This window comes from Trachypithecus francoisi, unplaced genomic scaffold (genome assembly GCF_009764315.1).
Source record: "Trachypithecus francoisi isolate TF-2019V2 unplaced genomic scaffold, Tfra_2.0 Contig01585, whole genome shotgun sequence".
Lineage (NCBI taxonomy): Eukaryota > Metazoa > Chordata > Mammalia > Primates > Cercopithecidae > Trachypithecus > Trachypithecus francoisi.
The window spans coordinates 1,934,451-1,962,355 of NW_022681444.1; the positions used below are offsets into that span (position 1 = coordinate 1,934,451).

The following is a 27,905-nucleotide window of genomic DNA, read 5'->3' on the forward strand; positions in this document are numbered from 1 at the left end:
ACTGGCCACTGGCCTAAGCCAGGGTGAGAGCCCTCAGTTCTCCTCTGGAAAATGGGTATGCCCGCGCCCAGCCCTTCCTCGCAGCAGGTGGAAAGGATAGGAGAAGCGTCTTGTAGGGAGCCGGCTCCGGGCAGACAGTAGGCCTGACACTGAACGCTCCCTCCTGCCCCACCATCCCGGCCTCCGAGGGGCCTGGGAAGCCCAAAGACCCTTCAGCTTCCACTAGTTTGCTCTGGATCCAAGTCTCACAGGTGGCCCCTTCTAATCGGGTGACTTTAACCAGTGTGTTTGGGGAAGGTAGTGACAGCAGGCCCGGGGCGAGGGACTGAAGGTCTCTTCCCATCCACCTAGAGGCAGGTCTCTGGCTGGCTGGGCTGGGTGGGGGGCCCAAGAGGGCGGGGTGGGGAGCGGAAAGGGGCGTGGCCGAGGGGCGGGGTCTCCTGGGTCGAGGGGCGGGATCTCCTGGTACCAGCCAGAGCCAGCCGTCGCCTCCCCGACTTTAGTCCCCGCAGACGCCTCGCAGACGGTGAAGAGCCACAGGCGCCAGGCCAGGCAAAGCGGGTGAGGAACTGGAGCTGGGAACAGGGGAGGGACCAGCGGGTGAAGGGGAGGCCCCTGACTCAGGCCCATTGGCGCCTCGCAGAGGACGGACGTGCAGTGGCGGGCAAACTTCGCATCTCCCTCTCTGGCCTCAACGAGTGTTTGGAGAGCAAGAAAAGTGGGCTAGGGAGCTTGAGGGCGCGAATCCAGGCAGACGTGAAAGAGGGAGTTGCTTTTCAGAGTCCAAAACGCGGGAGCCTCCGAGTCCTCTGGTGAGGGGCATGTTGGATTTTCGTGCTGTCTGAAAGAGGGAAAAGGGGTGAATGATCACGGGTGATGGCTCACATGCCGTCACCAGGTGGCAGGAGGCCGGGTGTCAGGACACCGTGTTTTCTCAGGCACATTTGTGTAATGCCAAGGCTGGAGCAGAGACCCAGGAGGCTCTTCCCTGCCGGCGGAGTCCTCCAGGTTGACGGGAGTGACCCCCAGATCACCCAGGGTTAGGGTATCCCCGCTGAGCACAGCGCCTGGCTGCGGCACACCCACCAGCGGGAACCGCAGGCTGAACCTGGAGAGGTACTACTGAGAGACTGGGAGGCAGTCCAGGCAGGAGGGATGGCATGGTCACAGGTCTGGAGAAGGGAAATTCAGAAATGGTCGCACCTTGGGGAGCAGGGGAAAGGTGGCCGCACCGAGGAGCGGTGGACAGGTGAGGCCAGGGAACCCGGCAGAGGCCTGAAGAAGCAGAGCCTTGGCGGAGAACACCAAGAAACACAAAGAAGCCCACCTGGCCCTGAACTTCCCCACCCCCATAGGGACCCTGAGCTCTGTTTCCCCCGCTCTGGCCAGTGACTGCTGCTGCCTCCTCTCCCAGCTCTCCAGGGCGACAGTGTTTCCCTGCTTCGGTCCTGAAGGGCTCCTGGAGACCATCTTTTGTGCAAGTAAATGTCATCCCTAGTGGGAGGGCCACCTGGGCTTCCAGCCCACTGGTTGGTTCCCAGCTCAGTGGGGTCTGGGAGCCAAGCAAAGGGCAAAGGGACCCTGCAGAAATCCAAGGGGGAAGCAAGGCAGGATGCCAAGCTGCTTTCCTGTGACTTTTTTTCCTCAGTCCACGTTGGCCTGCCTCTGACCCCTGCTGTCGGTTACCTGCTCTGTTGGATCCAGGATGGCACCGTGGTGCTACTGTTTCCTCTGCCTCCTGGTACCTTCACCTCTGGGAGGGTGGTGCCTGGGAGGAGGTCAAGGGGACTCACAGCTTCAAGGGTTCCAGGTGGCCATCCCACCTCATGACGTCACTGCAGAGGTTACGCAAGATAAGCCCTGGCACAGATGGAATAAAAGCACTCACTAAGGGTGACCCCTCTTACTCACCAGCCTGTTTACTCCTCACACAGGGAAAAGGTTCAGGGCAGTGAAGGGCCCTCCCAAGATCCCACTCTGAGTGGTGGGATTTGAATTCAGGTCTGACTGCAGAGCCTGCAGCTTCTACTGAATGCCCCCTCCCACCCACCCCCAGAGCAGGCATTCAATAACAGCTGGTGTGCAGGGAGGGCTGCCCCACCGCCACCTGTCTTCTTCTCTCCCAGATCAGAAGTCTCTCTGGGACCCCCTCCAACTCCCCAGGTGAATCAAGGAATGCTTGGGCCCCAGGTTGGTATGAGGGATCCCCCCAGGGAGGGTCCCCATCCCCCAGCTAAGCAAGTCTGTGATCCAAGGGGTACACTGGCCTATAATGCAAAGGAGGGGAAGAGTGACATTTAGTTTCACCCCCACCATACCAGGCCCTGCGAGGAAAGCTTCACTGGCTTCCATCTCATTCCTGCCATTGTGCAGATGACGAAAGGAGCTCGGCAAGAGGACAGGACTCAGGAGGCCATAGACATGGCCGGGTTCAGCCCCATCCAGCCCGAATGACTCCAAGCCCAGTGTCCTTAGCTCCGCCCAGCCCTGGAAGAGTCAGATGCCCACAAAATGTACCCCCACCCGTCTCTCCTATCGTTTTTAGCCCCCGTGGCCCCCGGCGAGGTGGTGGAGACTGCAGGTGGGGTGTGCAAGTTCTCTGGACAGCGACTGAGCTGGTGGCAGGCCCAAGAGTCCTGCGAGCAGCAGTTTGGCCACTTGGCACTGCAGCCCCCTGATGGGGTTCTTGCTTCACGGCTGCGCGATCTGGTCTGGGTGGGCCAAAGAGAGGTCCCTCTGCGAAGACCCCCGCAGAGGCGTGAGTGTGGGTCCCTGGGAAATGGGAGCAAGGGGCAGAGGCTCGGGTGACCTTAAGAGATAGGAGCTCACAGTGACAGTATTTGCAGAATGAGCTGGGAGTAAGACCCCATTGCATCTCCAGGTTCCCTTGCCCTGGACTGGACGTCGGGGTTTGACTCTTGGGCAGGGGAAAGCTAGCCCCCATTTCCTCCTTCCTGAGGTGGGGAGGCACCCCACAGCCTGGAAAGACCCCGCCGCTAAGCCAAAGGGCAGGAGCAGGACCATGTTCACAGGGGAGGAAACTGAGGTCGCGGCCCACGTGTCCCCGCAGGTGCGCGCACCGCTGCCGTGCTGGTGTTTGGCGAGAAGACGGCTGACCGCGCGGCGCGGCTGCGGAGCCCCCTGCCTGAGCTGGCGGCGCTGACTGCGTGTGCTCACGTGCAGTGGGACTGTGCCTCGCCCGACCCCGCCGCGCTCTTCTCAGTTGCCGCGCCCGCGCTGCCCAACGCGCTGCAGCTGCGCGCCTTCGCTGAGCCGGGGGGCGTAGTGCGCGCTGCGCTGGTAGTGCGTGGTCACCACGCGCCCTTCCTCGCAGCCTTCCGCGCCGACGGCCGCTGGCACCATGTGTGCACCACGTGGGAGCAGAGGGGCGGGCGCTGGGCGCTGTTCTCCGACGGGAGGCGGCGCGCTGGGGCGCGGGGACTGGGCGCCGGCCACCCGGTGCCGTCCGGCAGCATCCTGGTGCTGGGCCAGGATCAGGACTCTCTGGGCGGTGGTTTCTCGGCGCGTGACGCCTTCAGCGGCAACCTCACCTACTTCCACCTGTGGGCACGGGCGTTGAGTCCTGCGCAGTTGCACCAGGCACAGGCCTGCGCGCCGCCCCCAGAGGGCCTGCTCTTCCGCTGGGACCCGGGCGCCCTGGACATCGCACCCTCGCTGCTGCCCATGGTGTGGGTGCGCCTTCTCTGTCCCGGTACGACCCGTCCCGCCCCGGCCCCACCCCGTGGCCCCGAATCCTTCCCCTCCGACCCTGGAACTCGATCCCCTTGCTAACCAAGCCACGCCTAGCTCTTGCCACGCCCTCTCCAGGCTGCAGTGCCTGCGAGCTCCAGCATAAGCCTGGTCCCAGCGTAAGCCTCTCCCTTACCCCTACGCCGAGCTGGCCACAGTGTCCCTCTCTCAGGTTTCACATTGCCCCCTAACCCCGGGGCCGTGCATCCTGGCTCGCCAGGGTGCGCAGGACCCCTAAGGAGCCCTAACAGCTCCCCGCGCCTGCCAGTGCCCTCCGAGGAGTGCCCTACGTGGAACCCGGCACCTCGCAGTGAGGGCTCTGAACTCTGCCTGGAGCCGCAGCTCTTCCTCTGCTGCTACCGGACAGGTGCGCCCTGGCTGTGCCCCTGGGCTCTGCTGAAGGGAAAGCCGATGTGGACCGGAGTAGACTGAGAGGGGATGAGCTATTGGCAAAGTCTGGGAATTTAGAATCATCTCAGAGCTTCAAGGTCTCCATGGAGTCTAAGCCACAGAACAGTGGGTTCAGACGGACCTGAGGGTGAATCCAAATTGTGTGACGTTGGGCAAGCTCTTTTGCCATTCTGTGCCTCAGTTTCCCCATCTAGAACACTGTGTGTAAGACTCTGGACACACAGCCATCAAGGTGCTCTTCCTTCCCTGGGCAGCACGTGGTGGGTAGAGGTCGCTGAACAGGCTGGCACCTCTGGGCAGGGGCATTGCCCGGGACCCAGCCTGGCATCCACTCCTTTGCAGAGACCTATCATCGGCTGCAGGATGCCCAGTCGTGGCCTGGCCAGGATGTTATCAGCCGAGTCAATGCCTTGGCCAATGACATTGTGGTAAGCTCCCTTTCAGGGGCTGGCAAGCCTGGGGGCTCTGTGGGTCACCTCGCTGCACCTCAGTTTCCTCCCCTGTAAAGGGGACACCCACCTGGTGTGCCTGCAGGGATTAAGGCCATTCAGGCTCTCTATTCTGTAGCCCCTGAGAGTTGGGGGCTTGTGACAAGTTTAATGGGTGCCCACCAAGAAGACCCTGGCAAAGCCCAAGTGTGGCTCCTGGGGGGATCCCCTCATAACAACCAGACCCAGAGTCAGTGGCTCCTCTGCCCACAGCTCCTCCCGGACCCCCTCTCTGAAGCCCATGGGACCCTGTCCCCAGCGGAGGCCTCCAGCTTCCTGGGCCTTCTGGAGCATGTCCTGGCGATGGAGATGGCTCCACTGGGGCCGGCCGCACTTCTGGCTGTTGTGCGCTTCCTGAAGAGGGTGGTGGCCCTCGGGACTGGGGACCCTGAGCTGTTGTTGACAGGCCCCTGGGAGCAGCTGAGCCAAGGCATTGTATCTGTGGCCAGTCTGGTCCTGGAGGAGCAGGTGGCTGAAGCATGGCTGTCCATCCATGAGGTGAGGCTGGCAGGGCAGGGTGGGCAGGGGCCTGGGCTGTGGTTCCAGCCTAGCCACCAGCTGGTTGTGTAGCTGTGGGGGAGTCAGCACCTAGCTCTGCGCTCCATCTCTACATCTATCCGGAGAAGCTTCTCTTTTGTCTATTTGATAAGTTTAATTCCAACAAACAATTGCACTTGAGGCTGGGCGCAGTGGCTCATGCCTGTAATCCCAGCACTTTGGGAGGCTGAGGCAGGTGTATCACATGAGGTCAGGAGTTTGAGACCAGCCTGACCAACATGGTGAAACCCTGTCTCCATTAAAAATACAAAATTAACCAGGCCTGGTAGTGGGAGCCTGTAATCCCAGCTACTCGGGAGGCTGAGGCAGGAGAATCACTTAAACCCAGGGGGTGGAGGTTGCAGTAAGCCATGATCACACTACTGCACTCCAGCCTGGGTGACAGAGTGAGACTCTGTCTCAAAAAAAAAAAAAAAAAAAAAAAAAAATTGCACTTGACCAATAGCTTCTGTAGTTAAATGATTAAGAGCCGCCAGTCAGTAAGAGCCTCCCCCATCTCCGAGAACCTGCTGACCACCTTAAGTGGGGGATCTATACAGAGTGGACAGTCCACCTTGTCTGCCTAAACAGCCCAGACACTCTGGACAACATGAGAGGTGCTATCCAGATGGAGAGGCTGTTGGAAACCTTGTCCTGGCAGAAGTGGCTGTCGGCCTGGGAGTGATCAGTCCAGAGCGGGGGCGGGGGGTCCCAAGAATCATGAACAGTGCCTGCAAATTATCTGGGGTTGAAGAAGCAAACCTGGTACCCCTGGTGGGCCTCAGAGGACAGATTTGGGACTAGGACATGGGGGTATGGAGGTAGGGGAAAACAACGTAACACAGGAGGCTAGTTCTATGGAATGATTCGCTATGGGTAGTGAGCTCCCCATCCTGGGAAGTGTGCAAGCCCATAGTTGATTAGGGATCCGAGGCACTGCAGTAGACTGGGGAAAGTCAGACTGAAGCTCAGTTTTCTTCCCTGGGGAATGGGGATGATCACACCAGCCTTGCTAAGGCAATGGAGAGGCATTAGGGATGAACAGTGTGACTTGCCCAGCACAGAGTAGGTGCCCCATGAATGCAGGTTCCTCTCCTCCCTCCCCTGCTCTCACCACTCCCACCCATGGCTTTCCTTTTGGAATCTCAGTGTTGAGCACCCATTACAGGTCTAGCACTGAGCCACAGTGAAGGAGTAGGCATGGCCCAGCCTTCCGAGTGTGCCCTGGTTGGCAAACAGGAGGATGGGGTGGCTTAGGAGATAGAATGGGATAGGTCGAAGGAGGCTGGGGCACGTTAGGCTTCGAATGTCAACCTGAGGACCCAGGACTTGATCCTGGAGTCCTTAAAGAGCCACGGAGGGTCTGGAGAGGGTAGGACCACCTCCCAGATCATGGAGCGTTCATTCCAGCACTCAGGGCAGGCAGCAGTGGGGTGCAGAGTGTGACAGGAAGCTGAGATGCAGCATCCTCCCAGGTGGTTGGTGGGCCTATGACCCTGGTGGCGAGTGTGCAGCGCCTGGCGCCCCTGCTGAGCACCACAGTGACCTCAGAGCAGCCCCGAATGCGCATCCAGCACCGCCATGCTGGTGAGCCTGCACCCACCTGCCCACATGGCTGGACTCAGACCTCCCTCCTCAGCCCTGGTGACTGGGAGCTGTCTGCACGTCCACAGACACTCCATTCTGTTTCCTGCCTTTGCCCATGCTGTGCCTTGAATCCAGAATGCCCTCTCTCCCTTGATCTCCTAGCAAATGCCTATACATCCTTCAGAACCCTGCATGGGCATCACTCCCTTTAGGAAGCCTTCCTGTTTTAGCTCTGTCCTCCACTGAGAGACAGTTCCTCCCACCTCTATTACCCCAGAACCTTGAACATGTCTTCATTGCACTTCTGGCAATTACATAATGGGATTATCTCCCTCCACGGGACACTCCCTGAGTGGTAAGCCATCTCTGCATCTCCGGGCCAAGCCCAAATACACACTCGGTGAATGTTTGTAGCCTGAATGGGGGTGCACCTGTGGTAAAGCTTCAGGTACAAACACGTGTCCTTTGGGCTCCCACCAGTTTCTGGTGACTCATCAATATTCACGTCCTGCCTCGCGGTGACCGCCCCCCCTCTCAGTGACCCCTTCCCCTAGAATTGGAAAAGTCAGATTTGCCTTGGGCAAGTTGCTGTACCTCTCTGAGCAGGAATGGTGGACTCGTAGGCCTATGGCAGGAAGAGAGAGATCCAGACCCTGCTAGCTGGGCTGGCTCAGCAGAAAGACCTCACTCCGCTGTCCAGCCACCCAGCCCCATTTATCCCCAGGCCTGGAGGTACGCAGCTTACGCTTGAGGGAGGCCAGCACGAGAGGCTGCTTATTCACAATGCCCGGTGGGCGTCCAGAGGGGCCCGGCCATATCCACATTCCTGCAGGTGAAGTGAGGCGACTCCTCGGAAAAGGTGGGTGAGGACGAGGGGGTGTCAAGAGCCCTGTTGGGTTCTGGGTCAAACCTCAGCTCTAACCATTGCTAGCTGTGCTACTCATCTTTCAGAGCCTCAGTTTGCTCATCTGTAAAATGGGCACATTACTACTTGCCTTGTGGCTTATGAGGTTAAAAGCACCCACCACATAGTGGTGTTCACTTAGTCTCCTCCACAGAACCACACACATCTTCCCTCAGGAGTGGGTAGTGGAGGGAGACCCCCTATGCTTGATGCCATGCAGTGGTGGGGGATTAGGGCAAGGGGCAAAGGGTCTTGGAGTTGTAAGGTTAAGCACATGGACTGTGGCTGCTTGGAATTTTGGCTCTTCCACTTCTTAGCTGTGTGATCTTAGGGAAGTCATTTAACCTCTCTGAGCCTCAGTTTCCCTATCTGTAGAGTGGGGAGAGCATCACCCTTAGGGCCAGCTGGTGGTGCTTGCCCAGCCACCGGGTGGTGCCTTGGTGCCCCTTCCACTCAGCCAGGCCTCTCTGGAGTCACCGTGTTCCACAGCTGGTTCACCTCCAGAGTCTTCCAGCATACCCTAGAGGGGCTGGACCTACAGCCCCAGGCCCCTGCCAGCTCAGAGGAAGCAAACAGGGTGCAGAGGTGAGTAGACGCCACCTGGAAGGTTGTGAGGGCCTGTGTCCCCTCCCCAGGAAGGCCAGAGCCCGCATTCTGGTGGGTGCATGTGTCCTTAGCAGCCCAGCGCCCACCGTTTCCCACCTCTGCCCAACACACACACACTTCCGCACCTGCCAGAGGTCAACACGGCTCAACTCCTCTCTGGGGTTCTGGCTTCTGTGTCGGGACTTACCCAAGTTACCAGCAAGTCCCTAAGGCAAGACTGAACCAGGTGCCATAATTCCTGATACCTCTTTGGACACAGAGGCTGCCACCTCCGCCGTAGGGGCCTGAGTGACATGCCCCAGCCAGGCACCATCCCTCCTCCACAGCCACCCTTGAAAGCTCCCGTTCTGCCCACAGGTTCCTAAGCACCCAGGTGGGGTCAGCCATCATCTCCTCTGAAGTGTGGGACGTCACTGGAGAGGTCAACATGGCTGTGACATTTCATCTGCAGCACCAGGCCCAGGTACTGGGTGGCGCTTCTGGGAAGCAGCCATCCTGGTGCATGTGTCCTGGCTCAGTTCCCCCAACCCCCAATATTTATTCATTGGACAACCAAGGCCTAATAATGCACACAAAATGTACCTGCAAGCCACCTCCATTGTCCTCAAGGGAATGGGAAGGAAAGCGATTGACGGCAGGGGCACCTTATGGCAGGTGGCATTAATGAATGGAGCATTCATTACTCCTCCGACTGTATACTTTATCCACAGCTTGGGAGGGCTGATGTGATTGGCCCCAGCTTGTAAGTGGCAGAGCTGGGATTTCATTCTGGGTCTGCGTCACTTGAAAACCTGTTAGTTCTCATGGAGTCATTCACTGCAGCGTGTGCAGTGAATTCATTCATTCACTCACTGCAGTGTGTGTGCAGGGGCCTTCACATATGAATGTGCTTCATACAAATAAAAATAACCTACATGTCCATCAGTAGGGGACTACTTTAAAAGTTGTGTAGGTCTGGGCACGGTGCCTCATGACTGTCATCCCAGCACTTTGGGAGGCTGAGGAGGGCGGATTACTTGAGGTCAGCAGTTCGAAACCAGCCTGGCCAACATGGTGAAACCCCCATCTCTACTAAAAATACATAAAAGTTAGCCAGGCGTAGTGATACACGCCTGTAGTCCCAGCTGCTGGGAAGGCTGAGGTAGGAGAATTGCTTGAGCCCAGGAGGTGGAGGTTGTAGTGAGCCGAAATCACACCACTGCCCTCCAGCCTGGGTGACAGAACAAGATTCTGTCTCAAAAAACAAAAAAAAAAGTTTTGTAGATACATATGGTCAGCTCTCCATATGGGAGGGTTTCACCACCAAGGATTCAAGCAACCACGGATGGAAAATATTCAGAAAAATTAGCATCTGTACTGAACATCTATAGACTTTTATTTTGGGGGTCATAAATAAGACAGTATAGCAGCTATTTATACATTTATATTTTATTTCCTAAGCAAGATAGCATAACAGCTATTTATATAGCATTTAAGTTGTATTAGGTATTACAAGTAATCTAGAGATGACTTAAAGTATACAGGAGCATGTGTGTAGGTTATATGCAAATACCATGCCATTTTATATAAAAAACTTGAGCCTTGGCAGGTTTTGGTATCCTTGGGGGTCCTGGAACCCATCTCCTGCAGGTAATATGGACCAAGTATGCAACAGAATAGTCAACTGAAAGTTGTATAGGGATTGAGATATTTCTGTATAAACTGACATGGAAAGATCTCCAAGATATGTTAAATTTCATTTCACATTTAATACACAAATTTCTTCTCCCTTCTGAAACACTGGAATGTTTCAGAGAAAGCTGTCTTCTTTGCTCACAACCAGTAATCTTGGACACACACACACACACACACACACACGCACACACACCACTGCTTATCAGTCTCTTGTATATATCCTCCCAAGACAAAAAAAAAAGAAAAAAGTCAAATTGATTGAGGCCAGGCACGGTAGCTTATGCTTGTAATCCCAGCACTTTGAGAGGCTGAGGCAAGTGGATTGCTTGAGGCCAGGAGTTTGAGATCAGCCTGGGTAACATAATGAGAACTCATCCCTAAAAAAGAATAGAAAAATTGGCCAGGCAAGGTGGCACAACATCTGCAGTTTCAGCTACTCAGGAGGCTGAGGCAGGAGGATGGCTTGAGCCCAGGAGTTCAAGGCTGCAGTGAGCCATGATCACACCACTGCACTCCAGCCTGGGCAACAGAGCAAGACTCCGTCTCAAAAAAAAAAAAAAAATCAAATTGATTGAAATGTCTAAATCTACATATGCTAAAATACATCCATGTTAAGCATACAATTTGACAAATTTGGACCAGTGTATATACATGTGTACCACTGCCCCACTCAAGGTCTAGAACATTTCTACCTTCCCAAAAAGCTTCTTTGTGCCCCTTCCCAGTCAGTGTTCCATGCTGCTACCCCAGGAAATCACTGACCTGCTTTCTGTAACCGTAGATTGTCTGTCTTTTCTTTTCTTTTCTTTTCTTTTTTGAGACGGAGTTTCGCCATTGTTGCCCAGGCTGGAGTGCAATGGTCGATCTTGGCTGACTGCAACCTCCGCCCCCTGGGTTCAAGCGATTCTCCTGCCTCAGCCTCCTGAGTAGCTGGGACTACAGGCATGCGCTACCATGTCCGGCTAATTTTGTATTGCTTTTTTTTAGTAGAAATGGGATTTCTCTATGTTGGTCAGGCTGGTCTCGAACTCCCGACCTCAGGTGATCCGCCCACCTTGGCCTCCCAAAGTGCTGGGATTTGCAGGTGTGAGCCACTGTGCCCAGCCCTGTGTCTGTCTTTTCTAGCATTTCATGTAAATGGAATCATCTAGTATGTGTTGAGACCTGGCTTTTGCTCAGGTCCCATTGTTGAGAATCATTCATGTTGTTGCACGTTTCAGTAGCTCATTCCTTTTTCACTGCTGAGTAGTATTCAGGTATATGGATGTACCATGATTTGTTTTTCCATTTACCTGTTGACAGAGATTTGACTTGTTTTCAGTTTGGGCTACTATGAATAAGTCTGGTATGAACACTCACATACAAGTCTTTTTGTGGATAAATGATTTCTCTTTACTAGGTAGATTCCTGAAAGTAGACTTGCTGAGTTGTAGCATAAGTGTATTTTAACTTCCTAAGAGACTGTCAAACTGTTTTCTAAAGTGGTTGAACCATTTTTACATTCCCAGTAGCAGAGTTGGAGAGTTCCAGTTGCTCCACACCTCTGCCGACATCCTTGTCAGTGTTTTTAATGTCATTCATTATAATAGTCATGTATTGATATCTCATTGTGGATTTAAGCTCCAATTCCTTGAAAACCAATGATTCTGGGCACTTCTTTATGCAAAGCTGTCATATGTCTTCCTTTGTTAAATGCATCTTCAAATCTTTTCCGCCAATTTTTAAATTATTTGTTTTATTATTGAGTTGTAAGAATTCTTTGTATATTTTGGATACAAGTCCTTTGTTAGAGATATGTCTTGTGAATAATTTCTTCTAGTCTGTGGCTTGCTTTTTGTTTTCTTAACAGTATCTTTGGAAGATAAGTTTTTAATTGTGATGAAGTCCAATTTATCAATTTTTGTCTTGCATAGCTCATGCTTTTTGTATCCTATCTAAGAAAGCTTTGGCAATCCAAAGGTCACAAAGATATTCTCAAGGAAGTTTATCACTTTAGCTTTTACGTGTAGGTGTATAATTTATTTCAACTTAAGTTCTATATATTATGAAGGTAAAAAGGTTGAAGTTCATTTTTTCCATACAGACAACCAGTTCCAACACTATTTGTTGAAAAGATTTATTCTTTGCTCCCGTTGAATTTTCTTGTTACCTTTGTTGAAATCAATTGTCTGTATATGTGTAGATCTATTTCTGGGCTGTGTGTTCTGTTCTAGTGATCTATATGCCTATCCCTATGTTAATTTCATACTGTCCTGATTAATGTGCCTGTATAGTAAGACTTGAAATCAGGTAGTGTATCCTTTAACTTTGTTTTTTGGGCTTTTTGTTTGTTTGTTTTTTGAGATGGGTGTGATCTCTGGGTGTCACCCAGGCTAGAGTGCAGTGGTGCGATCTCGGCTCACTGCAGCTTCTGCCTCCCAGATTCAAGTGATTTTCCTGCCCCAGCCTCCAGTAGCTAAGATTACAGGCACATGCCACCACACCCTGTCAATTTTTTGTATTTTTAGTAGAAACAGGGTTTCACCATGTTGGCCAGACTGGTCTTGAACTCCTGACCTCACGCGATCCATCCGCCTCAGCCTCCCAAAGTGCTGGGATTATAGGTGTGAGCCACTGTGCCTGGCCTAACTTTGTTCTTTTTCTTTTTTTTTTTTTTGGGGGGTGGGGGAGACAGGGTCTCATTTTATTTCCCAGGCTGGAGTACAGTGGTATGAACACAGCTCACTGTAGATTCAACCTCCCTGGCTCAAGGGATCCTCCTCCCACCTCAGCACCAGCCCTTCAAGTGGCTGGGACTACAGGCAATCTACCATGCCTGGCTAATTTTTTTTTTTTTTCCTTTTTGTAGAGACAGGATTTTTCCATGTTGCCCAGGCTGGTCTCAAACTCCTGAGCTCAAGCAGTCCACCTGCCTTGGCCTCCCAAAGTGCTGGGATTACAGGCCCGAGCTACCACACCCAGCCTTGTTCTTTTTCAAAGTTACTTTGGCTATTCTAGAATCTTTGCATTTCCATATATATTTTAGAATCAGCTCATAAACGTCTATAGAAAACCTACTAGTATTTTGAATAGCATTGCATTGACTCTGTATATCAAATTGGGAGAACTGTCATCTTTCAATTCATTATCAAGACATAGCTTTCCATTTATTTAGGGTTTTTACATTATTTTCTCAGTGATATATACCTTTCAGTGAACAGATCTTAGAAATATTTTGTTAAATATATTCCTAAGTATTACAAAGTTTTGGATATTACCAGAAATGGTATTGTTTTCTTAATTTTAAACTATTCATTGCTGGTATATAGTAATATAATTGATTTTTGTACAATGATATTATATTCTGCAACCTTGCCAGACTCACTTAGTACTTACAGTAGCTCTTTTCCTGAATCTCTAGGATTTTCTACATACATGCTCATGTTGTCTTCAAGTAAAGGCAGTTTTTGTTTCTCCTTTCCAATCCATGTCTTTCTTCCTTCCTTCCTTCCTTTCTCTCTCTCTTCCTTCCTTCCTTTCCTTTTTTTCTTTCTTTCTTTCCTTCCTTCTTTCCTTCTTTCTTCCTTTCTTCCTTCCGTCCTTCCTTCCTTTCTCTCTCTGTCTTCCTTCCTTCCTTCCTTTCTTTTCTTTCTTTTCTTTCTTTCTTCTTTCTTTCTTTCTCTCTCTCTCTCTCTCCTCCTTCCTGCCTTCCTTCTTCCTTCCTTCCTTTCCTCCCTTTTCTTCCTTTCCTTTCTTTTTCTTCCCTTGTTGCACCAGCTAGGATCGCTGGATCAATGCTGAATTGGATGGTGAGGCCAGCCATCCTTGTCTCATTCGTTATCTTAGAAGGAAGGCATCTAGACTTTCACCATTAAGTGTGATGTTTGGGCTTTTTGTAGATGTCCATCAAATCAAGTTCCCTTCTCTTCGTGGTTCGCTGAGAATTTTTATCATGAATGGCCTTTGAATTTTGTCAAATGTTTCTTGCACGTTTATATGATCATATGGCTTTCTCATTTATTTCATTAATCTAGTAAATTGCACTGACTGATTTCCAACCAACCTTGGATTCCTGAGATCAGTGTAATTTGGTTATGGTTATATATATCTTTTATATATATTGCTGGATTCAGTTAGCTAGTATTTTGTTGATGATTTTTGTGTTTATGTTCATGAATAATGTGTTCTATAGTTTCCTGTACTGTCTTCCTCTGGTTTGGGTGTCAGATTAATGCTGGCCTCATAAAATGAGTTGGGAAGAGTTCTGTCCTCTGTGAATGTTTGATCAGTTTCACCAGTGAATTCCTCTGGACCTCGTGTGTTCTTTGTGGAAAGATTTTTAATTGTGCGTTCTGTTTCTTTGATTGATACAGGTTATTTGGGTGTTTTATTTCTTCTTGAGATGGTCTGGTAATTTGTGCCTTTCAAAGAATGTGTCCATTTCATCCAGGTTGTCAACTTTCCAGCACAGAGTTGTTTATACTATTTCCTTATGATCCTTTTCACATCTGTAGACTCTACAGTGATGTTTTCTTTTTCATTCTTGGACAGTCTAGCTAGAACTTTGTCAATTTCGCTTATATTTTTATTTTTATTATGTATTTATTTTTGAGGCAGTCTCTCCCTCTGTCACCCGGGCTAGAGTGCAGTGGCACCGCCACAGCTCACTGCAGCCTCGACCTCCTGGGATCAAGCGATCCTTCCAGTTCACCCTCCCAAGTAGGTGGTACTACAGGTCCGTACCACCACGTCTGGCTAATTTTATTTTGTATTTTTCACAGAGACAGGATCTAACTTTGTTGTCCAAGCTGATCTCCAACTCCTGGGCCCAAGTGATCCCCTGCCTCAGCCTCCCAAAGTGAGCCACCACGCCCAGCCTTGTTTAATATTCTAAAGGATAAATTTTTGAGATTGTTTTTATATATTAATAATTTAAAAGATGTTAAAATAAAAATAAATAAAAGCAATGTGTTACTCATTGTGACAAATTCAGAAAATACAGAAAAGGATAAAAACAAAATGTTATTACCCAGAGATAACCGCTATGAACATTTTGGTGCATTTTACTTAAGCTGTTTTCTGGTCACATAACACTATATGTATTTATTTCTTTTTGCAAAATGAAAGCCCTTGCTCTTTCAGTGGAGCCATGCAAAGCATGGCGCTGTGTAAATCTTGAGCAGGTTAACCCTCCTCTCTGAGCCTCAGTTTCCTCATCTGAAATTGCATGAATTTATAGCTATCTCTTAGGTTGCTATGAAGATCAGCTACAACAAAGGACATGAAAGTGCTTGGCAAGACACAAAGTGAGGTGTGATTACCATCACCCTCCCCAGTCAGGACAGATGGCCCAAGTCCCAAACTCAGGCTACCTTCCCTACCTAGACTGGGGCTGGTACCACTGGCCGCCTGATGTGTCTTCACTGCTTAATGACATGTTATAAAATCTATATTTTTGTCATTGTTTAATTACAAAAGAACTAACACATGCATCATAACGCATTCAAACCCAGACCTAACCACTGTTAAGTTCACTGTGTGTTTGCTCCCACACATGCTATGTGTGTATGTGTGTGTGTGTTTTCACAAGTATGCAGACCTTAATTTTTCACATAAATGGGCTTATACCATGCCCAATGTTGTGAATTCTTCCTTTACTGAACAACGTATCACAGAGATCCTCCCACATCAGTAGCCAGAGGTCTGTGTGTTCATCTTACCAGAGGCAGTATCCTAAGGAGAGGAGAGGCACAGTTGCTTAACCACTCCCCAGTGATGGCTGCTTAGCTCGTTCCCAGTTTTTCCACCTTCCACACCAGAGAGTCTGCACTCTCCTCCCTCTGTCTCCCCTCTGCCCCTTCATCCACAATGCATGGTGGGCAACCCCCTGGTCCCTAAAATGCAGAGTCCTTGGCATCCCTCCCTTCTCCTGGTCTCTCTCCTTTCCCATCCACACTCACACCTGCACCGTGCTGCTCAATCCACACTCATGCACCTGCCCTGTCCCTGTCTCCTGCCTCCAGACCTTCCGTCATAAGCTGGTGGAGCCTGTCTGTGCTTTCTGGAACTACAGTATCAGGTTAGTTTCCATTTCCAGGTTTTTTTGTTTTTGTTTTATTTTGTTTTGTTTTGTTTGAGACGGACTCTTGCTCTGTCGCCCAGGCTGGAGTGCAGTAGTGCAGTCTCGGCTCAATACAACCTCCATGTCCCTCAAGCCATTCTCCTGCCTCAGCCTCCCAAGTAGCTGGGATTACAGGTGCCCGCCATCACTCCCAACTAATTTTTGTATTTTTAGTAGAGACAGGGTTTTGCCACGATGGCCAGGCTGGTCTCGAACTCCTGACCTCAGGTGATCCACCCGCCTTGGCCTCCCAAAGTGCTAGGATTACAGTGAGCCACCAAACTCAGCCTTTAAGGTGATTTTTTAAAAAGATGTCCACTCTGCTTGGGGATGAGGCAAGACTTACACACGGTTTTGACCTCCGTTCACCATCTGCCTTTTGGGGTGACTCCAGGCTCCTCCCACCTCTAGGACAAGCTGGGGCAGGAGGATGTGTTACCCAGGGGGTAGTGAGCTCCCTGTCATGAGAGTATGTGAAGGAGGAAGCACTCACTGTGAGGTGCCTAGGAAGGGACTCATCTGTCAAATGGGTGTTGAACTTGATCTATCTGAGGCCAGGGCCCTAGGGCTCTTGAAGGAGCAGAGCAGGCTCCAGGGATTAGCCTGGCTCCCTGCCCTGGATCTTTAGCTGAGGTAGGGAACCTTGGTCCTAGTGGCTCAGTAATTAATGAAGTTGGTAAACGGCAATCACTGGTATCAGCCCTGCCCTCCTACCATCCTAAGAATGTCAAGCATATTTTATAGGTGAAAAACTGAGACCCAGGAAGGGGCGGTGACTCCCCAAGGTCACGTAGCTGGTTAGAGGCAGGGCAGTGATGGGCCCCAGGCTTTGGGGAGAGCCTTTCCCCTGCTTGCTCGTGGCCCCTCACCCCCTTGTCCACCTTATCTCAAGAGCCCTCTGTTCCCTCCCCATCCCCCAAGCCCATATACAGGGGGTGCCTGGGCCACCACAGGCTGTTCCGTGGCTGCCCTGTACCCGGACTCCACCGCCTGCTTCTGCAACCACAGCACCAGCTTTGCCGTCCTGCTGCAAATCTATGAAGTACAGGTGAGTGCACAGTGGGAGGGGGGTGTCAGGAGGGGGGTTCTTAGCTGGAGGTGAAGAGAAGAGCCAATAGGTAGTAAGAAGAAGCCTCTGAGGGATGCCAGCTGTCATAGATTGTGGGGGACAGGGCTGAGCGCAATAGTTCATACCTGTTGTCCCAGAACTTTGGGCGGCTGATCACTTGAGCCCAGGAGTTCAAGACCAGCCTGGGCAACATAGCAAAACCCCATCTCTACAAAAAATGCAAAAATTAGCCAGGCATGGCGACTCGCGCCTATAGTCGCAACTCCTCAGGGGGCTGAGGCAGGAGAATTGCTTGAGCTCAGGAAGTCGAGGCTGCAGTGAGCCAAGATCATGCCACTGCATTCCAGTCTGGGTGATAGAGCAAAACACTATCTAAAAATAAATGAGTAAATAATACATTGTAAACAACTTGTTGGGGGGAAACTCTAAGGGGACATCAGGAGGGGCTGGACTCACTGGAGCTGGAAAGGGGCCCTGAGTGGTCACTTGCTGAGAAGTCAGGTGAGATGGGACCTGAGCCTCAGGAATGCTGGGGTCACCTGGCATGTTGAGGGGCACATTAGAAAAACATGTTACCAAATGCATTTTTCCTGTAAAGTCAGGACCAGGCATGGTGTCTCCCACCTATAATCTGACCACTTTGGGAGGCCAAGGCAGGCGGATCATTTGAGGTCAGGAGTTGGAGACTAGCCTGGCCAACATGGTGAAACCCCATCTCTACTAAAAATACAACAATTAGCTGGGGCCGGGTGCGGTGGCTCAAGCCTGTAATCCCAGCACTTTGGGAGGCCGAGACAGGCGGATCACGAGGTCAGGAGATCGAGACCATCCTGGCTAACACGGTGAAACCCTGTGTCTACTAAAAACTACAAAAAACTAGCCGGGCGAGGTGGCGGCGCCTGTAGTCCCAGCTACCCGGGAGGCTGAGGCAGGAGAATGGCATGAACCCGGGAGGTGGAGCTTGCAGTGAGCTGAGATCCGGCCACAGCACTCCAGCCTGGGTGACAGAGTGAGACTCCGTCTCAAAAAAAAAAAAAAAAAAGTAGCTGGGCATGGTGGCCCGTGCCTGTGGTCCCTGCTACTCAGGAGGCTGAGGCACAAGAATCACTTGAACCCAGGAGGCAGAGGTTGCAGTGAGCTGAGACTGCGCCACTTGCACTCCAGCCTAGGGGACAGAGTGAGACTCTGTCTCAAAAAAACAAGAAAAGAAAAGTCAGAGCATGGATGCCTTTCCACATCATGAACGATCCATCCACAGCCCCATTCTGACGACACTCCACGGTCCCTAGGATCCCTCCCCGTGGGCACGTCAGTCAGCGCTCTTAGTAGCTGTCCAGTCGGTGGAATCTGGGCCAGTTGGGGTCAGTCTAGGGAGAGCCAGCAGGAGAGAAGGACATGCTCACATCTGTTTATTAAATGCCTACTGTGTGCAGGCCTGGGCCCTGCTGGCTGCTGCCGCACTGCAGAGGTGAATATGGCATGGGGGGCCTTAGAGTCACCAGGTGGGGTGAGGTCTGGCCTGGGTCGGGTCTGGGTGGTGCCAGGGGGGTTTCTCTGTCCCTCCACACAGAGAGGCCCTGAGGAGGAGTCGCTGCTGAGGACTCTGTCATTTGTTGGCTGTGGTGTGTCCTTCTGCGCCCTCACCACCACCTTCTTACTCTTCCTGGCGGCCGGGTGAGGAGAGTTCACCACCATAGCCTGGTGGCCTGGGCCCTCCCCGCCTCGCTCAGGCCTCCATGTCCCCATCGGTCGGGTGTCCATCCTTGGTCCCGGCAGAACCTCGGTCTGAGCCTCTCCTTAGGATGTGCAGGGTCTCCTGTGGAGCTGCTTTCTTTCCCTCCATCTGCCCAGGCACAGGGGACCGGGCAGGACAGGGGCCTGCCTGCGGCGTGTGGGGACCAGCAGTGGTCTTGTTAACTGACTCCTCTGTCCTCTCCAGGGTCCCCAAGTCGGAGCGAACCACAGTCCACAAGAACCTCACCTTCTCCCTGGCCTCTGCAGAGGGCTTCCTCATGACCAGCGAGTGGGCCAAGGCCAATGAGGTGGGCAGTCAGTGGGTGGGCTGGAAGCCCAGGGAAGCCTGGGAAAGTGCCTGTGGGTTTTTCTAGGGTGACCCCCTGCCCCGCACCATTTTCACCTGGCTCCACTTCCCTGGGGAGGAGCAGGGCCCAGGGAGGAAAGGCTCCAAATGGTGGAGCAGGGCCCAGGCTGCTGCCCAGGGGCCTCACCCGCTGACACTTCTTTGGGTTGGCAAGGCCAGGCTGGGCACAGGGCCGTGGGGCCGGCCTGCACCTGCGTCTGACCTCGGACCTAGGTGGGGATCTCCACCTTCCCCCGCTCGCACAGGTGGCATGTGTGGCTGTCACAGTCGCAATGCACTTCCTCTTTCTGGCGGCGTTCTCCTGGATGCTGGTGGAGGGGCTGCTGCTGTGGAGGAAGGTGGTAGCTGTGAGCATGCACCCGGGACCAGGCATGCGGCTCTACCACGCCATAGGCTGGGGTGAGGCCTGCTCTGCGCCCGCACTCTCTTCTCCCCAGCTGTACCTTGCATGGCCGACCCTGCCATCTAACATGGCCCCACGCCCAGCACTCAGCACCCAGCACCACTCAGCATCCAGCATTTAGCATCACCCAGCATCCAGCAACACCCAGCCCCATCTCTGACATGACCTCAATTTCCTTAGTCCTATTCACCTCCAATTTACCCAACCCCCTTCCTCATAATCCTTCTCCACTTCACAGCCTCCCCTCTCCATCCACAGTGCTAGCTCCCCAAATCTGTAGCCAGCCAGTTGCCCAGCCTCCATCTCTGGAGACGCCCAGCTGTAGCCTCCAAAGCAGCCTCAGCTCTCCCTACTCCCAAACTACTGTGGCTCCAATGCCACCCCAACAGTATCAGAGCCCCCAGCCCTGCTCCTTGGACCTCCCCAGTGCCCCAAGTACAACCTCCAGTAGGGGACAGCTGCAGCTTGGGAGGGGCGGTTCTGGGTCCTGGAGAAGAAAGAGCAGGTGACCCGACCTTGAGACCCCCTTCTCCCTCCCCTAGGCATGCCTGTGGGCATTGTGGCAGTCACCCTGGCCATGCTCCCCCGTGACTACGTGGCCCCCGGACACTGCTGGCTCAATGTGCACACATATGCCATCTGGGCCTTCGTGGGGCCCGTGCTCTTCGTGCTGACTGTGAGTGGGGGACCCGCAGGGGAGGGGCGTGTTGGGGACGGGGAAGGCCTCTCACCCGCTGACCCCAGGTTTCCAGGCCAACACTTGCATCCTGGCCCGTGTGGTGATGGTCACCGTGTCCAGCACCCGCCGCCGTGCCCGCATGTTGAGCCCACGGCCCTGCCTTCAGGAGCAGATCTGGACCCAGATATGGTGAGGCTCCAGAACGGGGAGGCCAAGAGGAAGCATGGAGTGCAGGGTCAGCCGGCACCAGGCATGAGGCCCACCGGGCGAGAGCACGTGCGAGTCTGTGTCCAGAGCGTGGCCGTGTGGCCATGCCTGAGTCTGTGTTGAGTATGTGGGTGCATATGTGTCCCTGCATCTGGGTCACACATGCTTGGGCATGTCAACTTGTGTCAGCATGCACCTATGCACCCTTGCACCCATGCGTGTCACATGTGGGGATGGTCACTGATCCGTGTGAGGGAGCTGTGGACATCAGCCACGGTTCGAGGGGTGCACTGTCTGTGGAAGGTACTGATAGCCTGCAGGAGACAAAGTAGGGGAGACCCTCAAATCAGGGTTAGCCCCAGAAGTTCAGGGTTAGCTCCAGAAGTTCAAGTTCAGGGTGAGGACCTGGGTCCCTGTTCCTGCCAAAGACCCCCATCACCCTCCGGGGTCACGCTCTGCAAGACAGGGGACCCCGCCAGCCTCCTTGCCCAGCCCTGCCTCCTTGCTGGCTTTCTCCTTCCCCACCCATCCTCCACCAAGCACAGGGCAGCCCAAGCTTGGGGGGATCCCCGAAAGCCAGGGAACCCCAGGGCCCTTGGAGAGGGAGAAGGGAGTCCTTCTGACCCCATCCCTGCTGCTCCCACTGCTCAGGCCTCGGCCCTTGCTCTGAACAGCTACCACCCCGTTCCTTCCAGCCAGGTTGGGGGCTGGGACCCCATCTCCCAAGTGCCACTACCCTACTTCATGCCACCTCTGTCTCTGAGGAGGGGGGCAACAAAGTCCAGTCAAAAGTTCTGGCTCCCTCTAAGTCCTGCTGAGCCATGGTCCTTAACCCTCAGCTCCCACCCCACTCCAGGCACTTACAGGTGCTGCTATCCCTGGAACCCTGCGGGGAGCTCCCCGGGCCTCCAACCCCCGACAGCCCTGCCTGCCCTCCTACAGGGCCACGGTGAAGCCTGTGCTGGTCCTGCTGCCCGTCCTGGGCCTGACTTGGCTGGTGGGCATCCTGGTGCACCTGAGCCCCACCTGGGCCTATGCTGCTGTGGGCCTCAACTCCATCCAGGTACCTCCAACCCCAGTCTTCTGGGACTAGGCCCTGATATGCATGAAAGCTTGGAAGGGACGACTGGGGTGTCAGGGACTGGAGCGGGGGGTGAACCCTCCATCATAGGAGACATTCAATAGCAACTGGGACATTCTATCTAAGAAGGAGTTTTGAGGGTGGGGGGGAACAGGCAACTTCCAATCAACCAGTGGTTCGTGCAGGAGGCTCATGGGGCCCCTCTGCCCGCTGCGGAGGCTTAGGCCCAGAAAGAGGGTGTTAAGGCTCACTGTGCTTGGACACTCAGGGTCTGGCAGAAATTCCAGCCCCTTAGCTGGTGCCAGAGCCACTTAGTTCTTGCCAGGAAGCTGGGGAGGGGATGCAGGGCATCACTCACCTCCTCCTTGGGGTCTGCAGCCTGCTGGGAAGAGGTTTGGTGAGGAGGCCTGTTCATGAGGCTGCAGGAAAGGGCCCAGGCTCCCCAGGTCTCTCAGGGCCTGTGTCAGGGAGGGGGCCAACTAGGTCCCTCTTGGGGGATTGGCAGGTCTGTGGAGGACCAGAACATTAACTGCAGTGACAGCCAGGGGGCTGGGTGCTGGGAGTCAGGGAGGCCCACCGAGGCCCTTCCTGGCCCCTCCCTTTCCCTCGACCTCCCTGGACCATTCCGCCAGGCACCTCTCCCTGTCACCTGCACCTCTTGCTCCTCGCTTTCCCGGCCCGGGTCCCTCTCAGGGCCAAAAGGTGGGTGGGCGAGGGCCCAGGCTGGACTGCGCTAGGCTCAGGAAGTCAGGTGCCAACTCCACCCAGGGTCCGTGTGCTCTCCGAGCTGGGGACCCTCCATCTTTTCCTTGAAGAATGGGAGCCAAAGGCGGTAACAGCCACTCACAGTGCCTGGGTGCTCCCTCTGAGCCCCAGGCCAGGCTCCTATTTTTATCTCTCAACAAGCCTTGTAAGTGGGGAAACTGAGACCTCATGAGGTCACCTGCCCAAGGCCCCCAGGAGGCAGCATCAGTGCTGGGACACCACTCCAGAGTCTGTGTTCTCAGCCACAGGGCATCCAGCTGACTGCAGATGGGTCCTGGCTGGTCCCTGGGAGCATGCTTAGACCCAGTTACTCATTCATCCACATGCTATTCACAGCTCGCCCGGTGTATACCAGGCACTGTGCTGGGTGCCAGGCCACAGCAGGAAACGAGGTAGCAAAAAGCCCCTGTATTTGTGGAGCTGCCCTTGGTAGAGCAGGAAAACCATGGCCACGATGAAGAAATGAAGTGTTCAGTGAGGGGACGAGGCAGGGGAGCCCTCTTCCAAGTCCCACACCCCCCAGGGCTTCATGGCTGGGTTCAGTCTGGCTGGCCCCTGGCGAGGCTTCTCCACCTGTCACACGGTGGGGCAGGTGTTGGCATCTTGTTGCCACGGCGACTCCTCCAGCTCTTTCCCAGGTGCCCCTCTCCACATCATGGGGCGTTGGATCCCTTATGATCTCCATCCTCACCTGTGCCCCTCAGGTGGGCAGAGACACAGCCATGGGGCAATGCCACCGTCGCACCGTCTCAGCTCCCTCCCGTCACTTCTCGTTCTTTCCTCTCTCTCTGTCCCAGTCTAGGTCTCTGAATCTTCTCTGGTTCTGTCTCTCAGGCTCCCCCTCTGTCACTGTCCCCCTCTCCCTGTGCCCCTCTCACCCTCTGGCCGCGGATGTTTTTTCTGGCACTGACCCCACCTGGCTCTTTCTGGGTCTGTCTGCATGTTTCTCTCACTTCTCTCCTCTATCTGTCTGACACCGGATTGTTTTATTTCTTGTTTGTTGGCTTTTTTTTTTTTTTTTTTTGGAGATAGAGTCTCATTCCAAGTGCAGTGGCACAATCTTGGCTCACTGCAACCTCTGACTCCCAGATTCAAGCGATTATCCTGCCTCAGCCTCCTGAGTAGCTGGGATTACACACCTGGATAATTTTTGTATTTTTAGTGGAGATGGGGTCTCACCGTGTTACCCAGGCTGGTCTTGAACTCCTAACCTCAAGTGATCCTCCCGCCTCGGCCTCCCAAAGGGCTAGGATTACAGGCATGAGCCACCGTGCCCAGCCCTCTGACACAGGTCTTTTTATCTCTGCCTCTCCATCTCCATGTGCATGACCCTCTCTTGCCCCTGCCTAAGGCAGCCTCACATCACCCTTGAGATGCTCACCTGGTGAAGGCAAGGAGAGGCTGCCTTAGGCAGGAGGTCAAAAGGCAGGAGTGGGGTCTGGGCCCTGCCATTGACAGTCACATGACCCTCTTGGGCTCAGGGCCCTGTTCTCTCAGTCCCTCTCCCCAGGCGCAGCCTTTCTCTTCACCTCTCCTTTGGTCTCTCTCTCTCTCTGTGTCCACCGAGGTCTCTCTGTGTCTTCCCCTCGCACTCCACCTCCATCCCTATCCCCCTGTCACTCTCCGTCAGTCTTGGGCATAAGTTGGGTACATCCCACTCTTAGGAGGGTGACCAAGTGACCAGGGAGGAAGCCTGGGACTCAGGGATGAGACTCTGCCCAACCTCATTCACTCTCTGGAGGTAATTTGTACCCTTCTGGCCCCTGTGCCGGGTTGTGTTGAGGGAGAGCAAAGCCTTACTTCTATTAACCAGCCGTAGCTCACACTTGGGGCGCTGGTGGACAGGGCCTTGTTGTGAGGCCTGGAGAAGTGGCACCAGGCCTCCGTTTCTACATCTAACTGAAGGGGATCAGATTCCCATCCGCCTCATGGGATCACCGTGGAGTTTGGCTGATGTAACATTTGCCAAGGCTACGCACAATACCTGGCACGTGCGAGGAGCCCCACGAGTGTGAGCTCATTGTTTTGTTCAGTTGTTCAACACGCACTCCCCTAGCACCTCCCCGTGCCCTGGTTGGCCTGCACGCTGGGGGACGTGGAGACGCCCAGGGCCAAAGAATTCTGTGACATTCTCAGCCTGAGGGAGAGACAGACATTAAAACCACACAACCGCAGCATGTCGTGACTGAGGCCGAGAGAAAATGGACCTTGGTCAAGGAAGTGTGGGGACAGAGGAACAGCTCATCAGAGGCAGAATGGGCCACCTGGAGGGGGTCACTCTCAGCCAAGACTGGACAGCTGTATGGACAGGGGGAAAAGAATGTTTTAAGCCGGGGCAGAGGCATGGTGGGGTCAAATGGCGGGGAGACATGAGGGGTAAGGCTGATGAGAAATGGGGCAGGAGGAAGTGTGGGGGGCAGACAGCATAGGGTCCTCAAAGCTGTCGTAAAGAGCTCAGACTTGGCGAGGCGCAGTGGCTCACGCCTGTAATCCCAGCACTTTGGGAGACCGAGGCAGGTGGATCACCTGAGGTCAGGAGTTCAAGACCAGCCTGACCAATATGGTGACACCTCGTCTCTACTACATACAAAAAATCAGCTGGGTGTGGTGGCAGGTGCCTGTAGTCCCAGCTACTCGGGAGGCTGAGGCAGGAAAATCGCTTGAACCAAGAGGGCGGAGGTTGCAGTGAGCCAAAATTGTGCCATTGCATTCCAGCCTGGGCAAGAAGAGTGAAAACTCTGTCAAAAAAAAGAAAAAGAAAAAGAAAAAGAAAAAGAAAACAAAAGAAAAGAAAGAAAAGCTCAATTTTTGTCCCGGGGTAGTTGGGAGCCATGCAGGGCATCAGGCAGGTGCTGGTGTTCTTGGGTTGGCATTTGGAAAGATGCCTTTGGGTGGTGAGGAGTGGGTAGAAGGAAATGGGATGGAGAAGGCAGTACAGAGGCTACAGAGAAAGGACAGGCTGGGGGTGGGGACCTGGGAGTCTTTGGGGTCTGCCTTGGAGAATGGGGGTGATGGTATCATCTCAGTTGGTGCCTGGGCATCAGGGAGACCAGCCAGGCTCTTGGGCTCCAGCTTTCAGCCCTGGGAGGCTGGAAGGCCCCAAGGAATTCCAGACCCCCACCTGTGCCCTCCTGCCTGGGCCACAGCACAGGAGCAGCTGCCTGTGACACTGCCCAGGGGGGATCCCAGGACAGCCTCAGGGCTGGACCACACTGGAGCTTAGGATGCATTCCTCTGTCCCCTACCCCCAGCTCCTGGTCCCTCTCCATCAAATGCGGAGAATGAATCCACCCCCACCACAGACTTGCTGTGAAGGTCAAGTGAGAGCCCAGATGTGATGGTGCAGGGAGGGTGGTGAGGCCCTCTTGGTCCCACGGTGTGGGAAGAGGGAGCCAGCTCCACCCCAGCCACTGTGTAAGTCCCTCACAGGCAGCACCACCATTCCCTCAGGAGCCAAGTCTGGCCTCATCTCCCCTTTCCAGATGAAGAGACGGAGACTCAGGGAGGTGAAGGGCACAGCTAGAGGCACAGTGAGAAGACGCTCACAGGGCTGTTGTCCCAGGACCTGACTTGGCCTTGGAGCCTCAGGAAGGTGTCCCCCTCCTAACCCTACCGCATAGCATAGCGACGCGGTGAGGATGAGACAGGCCCAGGGTGGGGCACAGAGGACTGGGGAGTCAGAGAGGCTGCCTGGTGAGCAGAGGCTGAAGGTTGGGGTTGCATGGGACAAAACCCCTTCTGGTCCCCTGTCCTGCTAAATGCCACAGCTACCCCTCTGCAGGCAGGCACGAGGGCAGGGCCAACTTACTGCCCATCAGCCTGTCTCTGGGTATCTCTGCGAGTGTCTCTGCCCCTGGGGGGCACCAGGACCCCAGGCAAGGCCAGGCTGTGGGGGATGGGGTCGGGGGCTCAGGGCTGAGGCGTCGCCCACTCGCTGGGTCTGTCCTCAGGGGCTGTACATCTTCCTGGTTTATGCTGCCTGCAATGAGGAGGTGAGTCTGGGGGCGCCGGCTGCAGGGAGGGGGGTCCGAGGGGTAGGGAGGGTCCCCGACCTGACCTCCAAACGTTCCCCCAGGTGCAGAGCGCCCTGCAGAGGATGGCTGAGAAGAAGGTGGCCGAGGTGCTCAGGACACTGGGGGTGTGGGTGGGGGCGGGAGGCCCCCAGAGCCAGGTCCCAGCCTCCACATCCTCTCCTTTCAGTCCTGTGCCAGCCCTGCCAGCTGGGGGACCAGCCTGAGGCCCCCAGGTCCCTGGGAGGCAACCCGAGGGAGCCCCATAGTCTTGGCTCCACCCCGGAGACACGTGACTCTCAGAGGTACTCTCAGCACCCAGGTGGGAGTGCCGCCCAGTGCCTCAGTTTCCCCAGCACTCAGGCAGAGCTGGGAGGACAAGGGCAGATCCTTTTAGTCCATCTGGAAAAAGGAAGCCAGGGCCCAGGAAACTGCAGCCCTGTGGCTTGAGCAACGTCCTGTCACTCATTCCCCACTGCCAGGAAACCCGGGCTCCCGGGGCCTGGCCCAGGCATAGGCTTGTCCAGGGTGACCTTCCCTGGGGCTCCATGGGGAAGGGTTTGGGGGATTCCTGGAGATGGTGAGTAAATGGGGTCGGGGCTTTGAGGCAGGGCATGGGTTGAATGACTTCGAGGCCAGGCCAGAGGTTCCAATCCTAGCTCCCAGTCACCTCCTGTGTGCCCCTGGGCAAGTTCCTTTCCCTCTCTGGGCCTCATTACTAATCTGTGAGGTAAACCTTGGAGTGGATTCTTAGAGTATTTGATCCTGAGGGCCCCGCTCCCAGGATGGGGGAGCAGAGAGAGCTCTTCCTGCCTTCGTCTCTGAAAAGTTTGCGTTTTTCTCACTAGGGACCTCTGGCCCTAGAATCCCCTCAGCCTTCTCCTCCATTGCAAACCCGGAGAGACAGGTGAGGCTGGGACAGAGTGGGTCACACAGGGCTCTGCTAGGGGGCTGGCAAGGCCAGCAGGCAGGGTCAGGAAGCCACAGGGCCTGGGTAGGGCCGGGATGGGGGCTTCCCCGGGATCTGCTTCTCTGTTTGTGAGCTGAAGGGCCCAGGGAGGAGGAGCTGCTGGCCGCAAGCTGGCAGAGGCCCCTATAGCCAAGGATCCCCAGGGCAAGGGGCAGCAGAAGGAGTGGGAGCCACCCCTGTGACAGCCCCTCTGTCCTCAGGCTGTGGAACTGACAGCATTCAAAGCTTCAGGTACAGTCCCTACCTCAGCGGGTCCCCTCTTTTCTTTTTGGGCCTGGACACCCACTAAGCCCCCCTGTACCAGGATGGAAGTGATTTGAAATCAATATACCCAACCTCCCACAATTGCAGAGGCGCTCCCCTCACTCCACAGGTCCCCTGGGAGCACTGGGGGCCTGTCGGGGACCAGGCAGTACCCCTTGGGAGGGCTTCGTTAGAGAGTAGGTCATGGAACCCTAGTCTGAGTGGGTGCTGCCAAAGAGCACAGCCTGCCTTCCTCTGTCCTCCCCTCTTTCTGCCCCCCAAGTCTAGCACCCCCTCACCCTCTGAGGGCTCTGGGCTGA

The 27,905-nt window shown here is 54.4% G+C and overlaps 1 protein-coding gene across 1 annotated transcript; it reads left to right on the forward strand.

Annotated features, from left to right (window-relative positions):
- The first annotated feature begins 1,193 nt into the window (after nucleotides 1–1,193).
- On the forward strand, nucleotides 1,194–27,905 carry ADGRD2 (adhesion G protein-coupled receptor D2). Its single transcript, XM_033190062.1, has 21 exons — nucleotides 1,194–1,249; nucleotides 2,127–2,194; nucleotides 2,546–2,758; nucleotides 3,071–3,712; nucleotides 4,019–4,117; nucleotides 4,504–4,589; nucleotides 4,863–5,147; nucleotides 6,662–6,773; nucleotides 8,139–8,262; nucleotides 8,641–8,746; nucleotides 16,950–17,105; nucleotides 18,697–18,800; nucleotides 19,066–19,168; nucleotides 19,473–19,626; nucleotides 20,173–20,306; nucleotides 20,383–20,498; nucleotides 21,459–21,579; nucleotides 26,313–26,354; nucleotides 26,438–26,506; nucleotides 27,543–27,573; nucleotides 27,808–27,905. Exons 1-21 carry the CDS (start codon nucleotides 1,194–1,196, stop codon nucleotides 27,903–27,905), a joined length of 2,919 nt encoding a protein of 972 aa, XP_033045953.1.

Bases quoted from the DNA above. Each gene is read 5' to 3' on its own strand.
- ADGRD2 (XM_033190062.1), top strand. From the start codon at position 1,194: ATGGTCGCACCTTGGGGAGCAGGGGAAAGGTGGCCGCACCGAGGAGCG. The intron at 17,106-18,696 runs GTGAGTGCACAG...CCCTCCACACAG, and splicing joins TGCAAATCTATGAAGTACAG to AGAGGCCCTGAGGAGGAGTC. The intron at 20,307-20,382 runs GTGAGTGGGGGA...CCAGGTTTCCAG, and splicing joins CCGTGCTCTTCGTGCTGACT to GCCAACACTTGCATCCTGGC.